At 52.9% G+C, this 10899-nt stretch overlaps 1 protein-coding gene across 1 annotated transcript; it reads left to right on the top strand.

Moving 5' to 3' along the window:
- Positions 1 to 401: 401 nt before the first annotated feature.
- Positions 402 to 8085, top strand: NOP2 (NOP2 nucleolar protein). The gene is made up of 16 exons (XM_068141999.1): positions 402 to 591; positions 681 to 726; positions 812 to 888; positions 1533 to 1798; positions 2047 to 2090; positions 2243 to 2424; positions 4200 to 4399; positions 4502 to 4591; positions 4676 to 4763; positions 5406 to 5546; positions 5723 to 5862; positions 6658 to 6747; positions 7021 to 7143; positions 7227 to 7324; positions 7406 to 7536; positions 7635 to 8085. Exons 1-16 carry the CDS (start codon positions 489 to 491, stop codon positions 7886 to 7888), a joined length of 2073 nt encoding a protein of 690 aa, XP_067998100.1. The 5' UTR covers positions 402 to 488; the 3' UTR covers positions 7889 to 8085.
- Positions 8086 to 10899: the final 2814 nt, after the last annotated feature.

Here is a 10899-nt window from a genome sequence, read left to right as displayed (position 1 = left end):
TTGCAGGGGTGGTTTCTGCTAGGGGGGAAGTGACCTTTTGCCTCTTCCTCTCTTATTCCTGATGGGATCCTGTACTTGCCTCTCGCCAGAGGCGTTCCCAAACCTTTGCGCCTTGCGGCTTTCTCCTTGGATAGGCACAGGGGCAGAGTCTGGGCTGCAGCCTCCCCTCCGGCCAAGGCAGGAGCTCGGACGTCCTTTCGGGCGGGACCCCCTGTTTGGCCCCCGGCAAGCTGCTCTCAGCTGCTCCCCGTGGCTGGCTCGGTCCTGCGCCGCCTGCTGACGCGGCGCCATGACGCAGCACGCCGGGCGTCTGACGTAGCCGGCGCGGCCACTCAGGCGGCAGCAGCGTCGGCGCTAGCCAGTGGTCGCGCGCGGAGGGTGGAGTCGGGGCGAGGGGGCGGAGTCGGGATCTGGGGCCGGCGCGGCGCGGTGCTGAGGTCTCCACGTGTGGTCGTGAGCCTCTTGCGGCCAGAGAGTACCGCGGAACCATGGGGCGGAAGCTGGACCCCACCAAGGAGAAGCGCGGCCCTGGGCGCAAGGCCCGAAAGCAGCGGGGGGCCGAGGTGGAACTGGCCCGTTTCCTGCCACCAGGTAAGTCCGGCCTGGTCCGGCTCGGTGCCGCCTCGCCGCGCCCGGTGGTACTGGTGCAGGCTGCCTGACCACCGCTTGTCTTTCCTTAGAGCCAGAGACCGGCAAGAAGAAGCTCTCCAGTCACGGGCGGAAAAGGTAAGGGTGGCGAGCCGGCGGTGGGGAAGGAGGGGGTGCCAGAGTGGCCGCGCAGGGGCTGACCGCCGCTTCCCCATCCATCCAGGGCTGCGAAGAGGCGACTGGGAGCGCGCAGTACCTCGGCGGGAAGGAGGCCGCTTGGAGGAAACCGGGAGCCAGCGGGTGAGTGCTGGGGCTAGTGTGGTCTCCCTTGTCCTGCTGTCTCCCGGGGATTCCGTCCGCCTCCGCTTTTTTTGGGGGGGGTTTATTTTTTTCTTGGGGGGGGGGGGGGTCGGGGCGGAGTGGGCTGGGTAATGGACAATAGCTGACAGGTAAAATTTCATTATTTTACGTGAATTCTTCTCGACTTCTGGCCTCTGCTGTACCAGGTGGCAGTGCTCCCTGAAGAACAAACCAGCAAAAGATCTTTTTGCTATACATTAAACCCCCTTCCGTTCCTAGCAGGCAGATTTAAAGCTCACTGTGTTATGAGCTGTGCAGCCTGGGAAGGTGTAGGAAGAAGGAACATCAGATAAAGATGTGGGAAAAGAGGGCATTGTAATGCCTGGGAATAAATGCCATAAGGATTTTGTAGCTTTATTGTTTTCTTTATCAGTTGTAGTTAAATCTCTTTCAAGTTTCATCATGGGAGAGGTGAGAACAGCTCTGTTTGTGGTGCTTTAAATTGATATGGAGAACAAGCAGTCACTTTTCTTGGACAGGTAGCTCAGGACCAGTAGCTCAGTTCTTCTGTAGGACAACTTAAAACCCAAGGCAGCTGCTTTTGAGAACAAAGCCTAACTTTGGACTGTTTCTTCTGCTTGTAGTTGAGAAACAGGTATCTTCTCGGAAGGAGAAAGGTGCCATAAAGGCAGCAGGACAAACCCCTCGTGGCCAGTCTGGCTTTACTGATGGCAACTCAAAATGGTTGGCCCCAGCCAAAGCCAAGAAAAGCCCGTCTAAAGGAAACAACGTGGAGTTATCCAGTGATGGGGAGGTGGAAGATTGCAGCTGGGAGATGGAGGAGGATGAAAATGGGAGCAGTGAGGAGATGGTGGATGATTATGGTGCTTCGTCATCAGAGGAGGAAGAGGTAAGAGCTCTTTGCTTGATTTTGCTGGCTGAAGGGACCTATCAGATCTGAGGGAAAAGGATGACTTTAGAGGGGGTTGGATGGGAGTGGCATAGGGCTTCTCCCTTCACAGGAAGTCAAACAAATCATCCCAGCATGACATTAGGTGCTTCTGTCTGTAGTCCTTTTTAATCAGAGCAGGTAAATTTCATAGAATGCAGGGAGTAAGTGGTACTGAGCTGTTTCATTAACCTTTTGTCTCTGTTTAGTTGCTGCCTATTGAAAAAGCTGCCCTGAAGCAGAAGTCTGACAGGTGAGGATCTGAGAACGTCACCAGTCCACAGAGTCCTTCCTCGTTTGAGGAGGAGGCTGTGTTTGTTCTTGTGTGCTCTCTGCTGCCTAAGAAATGGTAGTTGTGAGGTGCCTGTTCTTGTCTAAAACATCTGTCCTGGTGTTTGTCCTTAGGGGAGGCCTCAGTGAGGAAGACAGTGAAGAGGAGGAGGAGGAGGAAGAGGAAAAGGAGACGGCAGAGGAGGAGAGAAAGCAGAAAACAGCACAGAAGGAGGAAGAGAACCTGGATCTGCAGCTCAACCTGGATGAGGATGAACAATTTAAGCTACCAAGTGATGAACAGATGGAGAAGGAGGATATCCTTTTTGTCTGTGACATTTGTGAGCTTGTGTGTGCAGGAGCGTGGGGCCTGGGTACAACCAAAGAGCTTCATCTGGACCTTCCCACAAGCATGACTTAGCAAGTGTTTTGTGCACAAGGTATTTTTAGGTGAGCTGCCCTAATAGACAGCATACAGCACAGGAAAGATATTGTACCCTGTATGGAGCTTGGAGTTTGCCCCAGTTTCCTTGCTAGTTCTATTTTCATAGAATCATAGAATTGTCAGGGTTTGAAGGGACCTCAAGGATCATCTAGTTCCAACCGCCCTGCCATGGGCAGGGACCCCTCATACTACATCAGGTTGCTCAGAGCCACATCCAGCCTGATCTTAAGAACCTCCAGGGATGAGGATTCCACCACCTCCTTGGGCAACCTGTGCCAGTGTCTCACCACCCTCATGGGGAAGAACTTCTTCCTAATATCCAATCTGAATCTATCTGTTTCTATTTTTTTCTCATTCCTCCTAGTCCTACCTGACACCCTAAAAAGTCCCTCCCTAGCATTCTTGTAGGCCCCCTTCAGATACTGGAAGGCCACAATAAAGTCTCCTCAGAGCCTTCTCTTCTCCAGACTGAATAGCCCAAACTCCCTCAGTCCTCAAAGCAGAGGTGCTCCAGCCCTTTAATCATCCTCGAGGCCCTTCTCTGGACATGTTCCAGCACCTCCAGATCCTTTCTGTACAGGTACTAGGGGCTCCAGAACTGGACTAACTGCTCCAGGTAGGGTCTCAGCAGAGCAGAGGGGGAGAATCAGCTCCCTCGACCTGCCAGCTATGCTTGTCTTGATGCAGCATGTAGTTTGTTCTTCTTACCTGATTTTCCTGATGGTGTGTCTGACGATAGCAGTTCCAGCATCCAAAGCTCTTGCTCTTGGGGTTTGGGGATTTGAATTTCCTGCTTTCCCCCCAGTACCATTTAATCTTGCCTCTTCCCATTTTCATTTGATAGTTGGACTTGGAGGGTTTTTCACAACCTTAATGATTCTACTCAGTACTCCTTAGTTACTCTTAGAGGACTTGTCATCTCCTTTTTGCCATGGGGAGTGTTTCTAGTATAAAAAGACTTCTTCTTGTCTTTTTCCTATTTTTATTCTCTTTATCTAAAAGAATTTTTTAATACCTTGTAGCTCTGAGGCCTTTTGGCTGCTGTGATGCAGGAAGTCCTGCATGCCTGGTCAGGCTTATAGAGAGCCTACGTGCCAGTGTGGTGGGTTGAAATTCCCCCCAACATGAAACTGCTAGACCAGCTCAGCTGAAAGCAAACAAAGCTCCATTTACAAGCAAAATTACACTTTAAAATGTGAAGGGTGGTGAATATGTGCAAAATCTGCAATATTTACAGGTGTTTGCAATTTATAAACAACACAAGAACCAACAGCTTCCCCCTCCCTGCTCCCTTCCCCCGACTTGTACATGGTAGAAGAGAGAAGAGCAGAGAGTAGCTTGGTAGTACTTAGCCACAGCAAAGAAACCCAGCCAAGGTCAGCAAGCCTGCAGAAGGCTAGGAGAAGCCAGCTAGGGCAAGGAGGCAAAAAAAAAGGCGAGTTCCTGTACACAACTGACTTGATGTTGGATTTCAGGCCGCTGGGATGGTTTAAACCTTACCATTATTTTCCCTTGTCCATCCAGTGGTAATTTATTGACACTCTACTACTTTTCTGTTCCAAGATGGGTGGAAAATGTTCCAGGCGCAGCCTAAAGCTACCACAGGCAGTTTCTTGGCTGGTTAGGATTCCTTAATGGTCTTTCTACCTGCTGAGCCACCTGACCTGCACACTGTTCACCAGCGCATCAAGGGCAACCTGGAGGTGCTGCAGGACTTCCCGGCGAAGCGGGAGGAGGGCCGCTCGCGGCAGGAGTACCTCTCCGTGCTGCGCCGGGACATGGCTGCCTACTACTCCTACAGCGACTTCCTGTTGACGAAGCTCATGGATATCTTCCCACTCCCAGAGGTAGGCTACCATGCTGCCCACCGCTCTGCTGGCTGATGAGTGCTTGGCTGCCTACCCAGGTCTTCATTTTCCTCCCTGTTCTCTGTGCCTCCTTTCATGCAGCTGGTAAACTTCCTGGAAGCCAACGAAGTCCCTCGCCCTGTGACCATTCGCACCAACACGCTCAAGACCCGGCGCCGGGACCTGGCGCAGGTGAGCAGGAGCCGGCCCGTGGTTGTCCCCTGTGCTTGCCTGTCACAGGGGGCAGTGTCTTAGTCCTGTCTCCTCCTCTTGCAGGCTCTGATCAACCGTGGTGTGAACCTCGATCCCCTGGGGAAGTGGTCGAAAACAGGGCTTGTTATTTATGACTCCTCCGTGCCCATCGGTGAGATCCCCACTGCTGTCAGAGGGCTCAGCTCCTGGCTCCCTTTCCTTCGTGTGCCACCTTCTTTTCATACAATCATAGAATGCTTTAGGTTGGAAGGGACCTTAGAGATCATCTACTGCAACCTCCCCACTATGGGCAGGGATGCCTCTTAACTAGACTCAGCTGCTCAAGGCCTGATCCAGCCTGGCCTTGAACACCCATAGGGAGGAGGCATCCACAACCTCCCTGGGCAGCCTATTTGCAGGGTCTCATCACCCTCATACTGGAGAAATTCTTTCTAAGATCCAATCTAAATCTATTCTCCTTCACCTTAAAACTATTCCCCCTCTAGACACCCTTATTAAAAGTCCCTCTCCAGCCTTCCTGTAGGATCCCTTCAGGTACTATAGGTACCAATAAAGTATCTATAAGGTCCGCCTGGAGTCTTTTCTTCTTCAGGCAGAACCACCCCAGCTCCCTCAGCCTGTCCTCAAAGCCAGGGTGCTCCAACACTTCAGTCCTCTTTGTGGCCCTCCTCTGGACTTGCTCCAACAGCTCTGTGTCCTTCTCAAGATGGGGATGCCAGAACTGTGATGCTGTATTCGAGGTGGGGTCTCACAGGAGCACAGTAAACACTTCTGTTCTGCTTTCCCTGCCCAGGTGCCACCCCCGAGTATCTGGCTGGGCACTACATGCTGCAAGGAGCCTCCAGCCTCCTGCCTGTCATGGCTTTGGCTCCACAGGAGAACGAACGCGTCCTAGACATGTGCTGTGCCCCAGGGGGCAAGACCAGTTACATAGGTACCAGATGCAGCCTGGGGGGGATGCTCTGTGGTGGGGTTCCACTGGTCTCTACGGAAAGGGGCAACAGAGGAGGACTGGACTGCGGGAAAGGCTGGGTGGGGGTGGCTGTCCTTGCAGGCAAAAGCATGGGAGGAGGGTTCAGCCCCTTGATGATGTGTGTTGCTCTCTGGCAGCTCAGCTGATGAAGAACACAGGGCTGATTTTGGCCAACGACAGCAACGCCGAGCGGCTGCGCAGCGTGGTGGGGAACCTGCACCGGCTGGGGGTCACCAACACCGTAGTGAGCAACTGCGATGGACGCCACTTCCCCAAGGTACGCTCCTGCCCTGCTCTGGTGGGTTGGGAGTTCCACCCCCCTCCAACATCAAATTTGCCAGACCAGCTCAGTTGGAAGCAAATGAAATCTGTATTTACAAGCAAAACTACAATCTGTGATGAAATGCAATGAGTAAGTACCAAACCTACAGGATTTACAGGTATTTACAAGTAATGAACAGCACTAGAACCCCCCGGTCAGAGATCAGGGGAAGCTAATAGCTTCTCCCTCCCTGCCTCCTCCTTACTCCCCTGTACACAAAAGGGACAAGAGACAGAAGCAGAGAAGTGAATACCAGTCACCACAAAAGCAGTGCAGCCAGGCAGAAGCCAGTTAGTATCTCCCAGCCTGAGGAAGTGAGAAGAGAGAAATAGATTCTGTACAACTAGTTTGAGTCCCTTGTCTCTCCAAAGGGATTGTATAGAACTATCCTTATTTTCCTTTTTACACCCAGTAGTGATTCATTTACATTTTGCCCCTTTCTGTGCAAGATCTGTGAAAAGTTGTAAAGGCATAGTCTGAAACTCCCTACACCTGCCGTGGGCTGTCTGCACCCTGCTTGCCTCCAGCTGCTGGCCTTTCAGGAAGGCTTTCCTTCTCAGTAGCTGCTTGTCACAAGATGAGCAGAGCTGCTGTGGCGTGTGTTTGTTATCTGATATGGAGGCAGGAAGGTGGGCAGGGAGGAGTGAGGGATCTCTCCTGCCTTCCCAGTCTTTTGGTTTCCCCCCTGGTCTTGGTCTTGCTCCTAGTCTCCACCTGTGAGCGTAATCCCAGCTGTACCTCTGCCTGCAGGTGCTTGGAGGGTTCGACCGTGTCTTGCTTGATGCTCCTTGCAGCGGGACTGGTGTCATTTCCAAGGATCCTGCTGTCAAAACCAACAAGGTGAGTGACCAGTGGCGACTCAAGTGTGAATCCTGAGAGGAAGGACTTGAGGGCAGCTTTGTTCTTTAGAGATGCCTGCAAGAGGCACGCTGATGTTTTTCTTCTTTCCTGCTCTGCGTGTTGTACCAGAGATGGGTTCTCTGGGGTTAGTTGTGCAGAAGACTCCAGAACCTGCAATGTCACACATGCTTTACTCTCCTGCCACCCCTCCACTAACAGCAGAGGTCTGGGATGCTTCCCTGTGCCTCTGGCATCACATCCTTTTCCTTTCAGGATGAGAAGGACATCCTGCACTGCGCTCACCTGCAGAAGGAGCTGATTCTTAGTGCTATAGATTCAGTCAATGCTGCCTCAGAGACAGGAGGCTACATTGTCTACTGCACTTGCTCCATCACAGTAAGTCCCTTCCATGATCTTCTGTGGTCATCTCCTACTCAGGGTGCTGGTGAGGTTTGGATCCTAATGTTAGTGTCTGGCAGGTTGAGGAGAATGAGTGGGTTGTGGACTATGCCCTGAAGAAACGCAACGTTCGCTTGGTGGCCACGGGCCTGGACTTTGGCAAGGAAGGCTTCACCAGGTGTGTGCACAGGGGATTCTCCCTTGGTGGCCAGGTGTGAGCTGAGGCACTCTACCACTTCTCACCCCATCTCCTCCTCAGGTTCAAGGGCCGTCACTTCCACCCCTCCCTCAAGCTGACACGGCGTTTCTACCCCCACACACACAACATGGACGGCTTCTTCATCGCCAAGCTCAAGAAGTTTTCTAATGCCATCCCCCAGGCACCAAAAGGTAACTTAGTGCTGGAGCTCAGCTCAGCTGCTCTCACAGGTTGCTTCCCCTCTGGAAGCCATGTGGGGTCTGACAGCACCTTCCTCTCCTTTTTTCAGGTGAAGAACCCGCTGTGGAAGCAGCAACTCCATCTGCTGTCCCTGATGCCATCACAGAGCCTCAGGCAAAGAAGAAGAAACTTGAGGGATCAAAAGTTGAGAAAGAGCAGAAGCTGCCACAGCCTGCTTTGAAGAAGAGACATTCAGCACAGGCACAGAGGAGACCTGTGAAGGCTGGCCGGCCTGCGCCCAAAAAGATGCACTCTCAAGTCCCTGCTAGGAAGAAGCAGAGAGTGAAACCAGGCGGACAGTGAGGGGAACTGCTTTTGCAGGTGCTGCTCCCCTCCTGGGAGAGCAAAGGCCAGAAGCTGCTGCAGCTGTGCATGGACCACCTCATCCTTCCTGCTCTGTGCAGGTAACTTCTGCAGCACTGAATGCTTGGGACAGCTGTAGCCATGTCTGCTCTGCATCAAGGACTGATGCTCTGACCCATTAAAAGTTTTGTACTCTGCCCACAGCCTCACGTTCCCAGCCCACACAGGATACAGAATTCACAGTCATAGAATGGTTTGGGTTGGAAGGGAACCTAAGCATCATCCAGTTCCAACCCCCCTGCTATGGGCAGGGACACCTTGCACTAACCCAGGCTGCTCAAGGCCTCATCCAGCCTGGCCTTGCGCACCTCCAGTGAGGGGCATCCACAACCTTCCTGGGCAACCTGTTCCAGTGTCTCACCACCCTCACTGCAAAGAATTTCTTCCTCATCTCCAGTCTCACTCTGCCCTCCTCAAGCTTCAATCCATTCCCTCTCATCCTGTCACTACAAGCCCTTGCAAAAGTCCCTTCTCAGCTTGCTTGTAGGCTCCCTTCAGGTACTGGAAGGCTGCTCTAAGGTCTTCCATGTGCCTTCTCCAGGCTGAGCAGCCCCAGCTGTCCCAGTATGTCCTCATAGGAGGAATTCTTCAACACAGCAGGTATCCCAAGCCAAAAAGAAGGAGGCTTCACAGTGTCCTCTTCTCTCCAGGAGACAGCAGCAGTGTTAGTGGGGAGAGGTGCTGGGTCCTCTGCTTTAAGCAGGCCTGTCCTAGCACTAGGTCACATTGTTTGCATAGACAGAGCCCTGAGAACCACCAAGAATGGAGATGCCATCACCTGCCCCAGTGCTGTGCTGACCTCCCAGAACAAAAGCTTTTCCTGATGGATAGCACTGTCTTCTTCCACTGGCATTCCATTAATCAGCTCCTCTTGCCAGGATTCCCCAGCAGACCAGCAGCTGGCCCAGCAAAGCTTAGCAAAGTGCTTGCTCCATGGTTTGTGGCATTGCTCTCACCTGTGCTCCCTCTGCCTTCAGACAGCAGCAGATCACCTTCAAGCCTGGCCCTGCTTGCCTCTCAAAAGCATTGCTGCCATGGCTCAACTTCTCTGGTCAGTGGCAGAGCAGAGCACAGCTGCTAAGGAAGATGGAAAATGTTAAAAAGGAGGTGACAGAAGGAGAAAGGAAAAACTTGCCTAAGCCCTTCTGGGACTGAGACTTGGCCAGGCTGTATTGGTGGGCTGTGGCCAATTGTATGAGATTCAGCAAGGTCGAGAGCTGGGTCACAACCACCTCATGAGCACTCCAGGCTTGGGGCAGAGTGGCTGCAAACTGCCCAGCAGAGAAAGACCTGGGGGTGCTGGTCAACAGCTGGCTGAAGATGAGCCAGAGTGTGCCCAGGTGGCCAAGAAGGCCACCAGCATCTTGGCCTGGATCAGCAATGGTGTGGCCAGCAGGAGCAGGGCGGGGATTGTGCTCCTGTACTCAGCACTGATGAGGCCACACCTTGAGGATTGGGTTCAGTTTTGGGCCCCTCACTACAAGGAGGACTACAAGGAGGGGCTAGAGCAGGCCCAGAGAAGGGCAATGAAGCTGGTGAAGGGTCTGGAGAATAGGACTGGTGAGGAGTGATTGAGGGAACTGGAGTCATTTAGTCTGAAGTCAAGGAGGCTGAAGGGAGACTTTCTGTCTCTACAACTCTGAAAGGAGGTTGGAGCCATGTGGGTGTTGGTCTCTTCTCCCTAGTAACAAGTGATAGGCATCAAGTTGCATCAGGGGAGGTTTAGGTTGGATATTAGAAGAAATTCCTTGACTGAAAGGCTTCTCAAAGCCTGGCACAGGCTGCCCAGGGAGGTGGTTGAATCCCCATGCCTGGAGGTGTTTCAAAGAGGCAGAGCTGTGGCGCTGAGGGACATGGTTTCGCACCAGCCTTGCTGGAGTTAGGGAATGGTTGGACTCAATGACCTCCAAAGCCCTCTCTAATCAGAATAATTCTATGAAATCCAGCTACAATTTCCAGTGGCCACTTGTGTGCCAGGGAGGATGCAGCCAGGTCACTGGTGGCAGAGGAGGTGTCGTGGGCAAGCCAGGGGAGACAGGCCAGTTACAGGGCGGAGCTGGTGCTGGACACAGCAGGGTAGGAGAGAGGAACAAATCTGATATAATCTGCTTGCTGATCTGCTCTCAGGCAGTGGAACTAGAAGGGTACTGGAGGGATGGAGGAGCCCTGCAGGCCTGGAGGAGAAGCAGCAGGGAAAATGCAGTAGGCAGACTCCTGGCCAAGGCTAGCAAAGCTCAGAGGGTCTGTGAACTTTCTGGAAGTGTAGACTGAGCCCTACCCCAGACATGATCCCACTGGAGCCTGCCCTCCTGACAGAGTTCCATGTAGCTCAGGGCTGGGCATCTCCTTTAACTGACAGCTCAGGCCTCATAGACCATGCTCAGCTCTGCAGTGGAAATCCCAGGGGAAGGGGCCATGGGCACACAGCCAGGCAAGTAACACAGGTGCCCACTTCCACACCTCTTTATGTAGCAACAAATTGTGCACAGGCTCCACCAGTTAAGGAATGGGGTGGGAGATCACAGCCACCCTTTCTGCACCGTGACCTGGGGCTGATGGTTGGACTAGGTGACCTTCAAAGTTCACTTCCCAGCCCCTCCATTCTGTGAGGTCAGACTGGAAGGGAAATACTGTAGGAAAATACCTAAAGAAGACTAAAACAAAAGACAAGGAACCCAGACCCAAGGCTGCTTTGTGAATGCTGAAGGAGAAATGCAGCTGCAAGCCAAGCATGTTATTTGAGAGGCTGGCTGCCCCCACACAACCTCCTCTGCCCTCTGGCTCGACATTGTCCGGTGGCAGCTCCCTGTAGGCAGGCTGCTGATGGAGCAGGGGCAGGGTTCCCTTTGGAGTGAGGACAACAAGGGAGGCTTTGGGAGTACAAAGAGAGTGATGCCACAGTGGGGTCAAAGTCAGCTGTGTGAGGTTTAACAAGGCTAAGTGCCAGATCC

This window comes from Melanerpes formicivorus, unplaced genomic scaffold (assembly GCF_026170545.1).
Source record: "Melanerpes formicivorus ecotype bairdi unplaced genomic scaffold, bMelFor1.0.p_v2 SCAF_8, whole genome shotgun sequence".
Taxonomy (NCBI): Eukaryota; Metazoa; Chordata; class Aves; order Piciformes; family Picidae; genus Melanerpes; species Melanerpes formicivorus.
The sequence above is the reverse complement of the archived record's forward strand: the minus strand, read 5'-3'. Positions and strand labels throughout refer to the sequence as shown.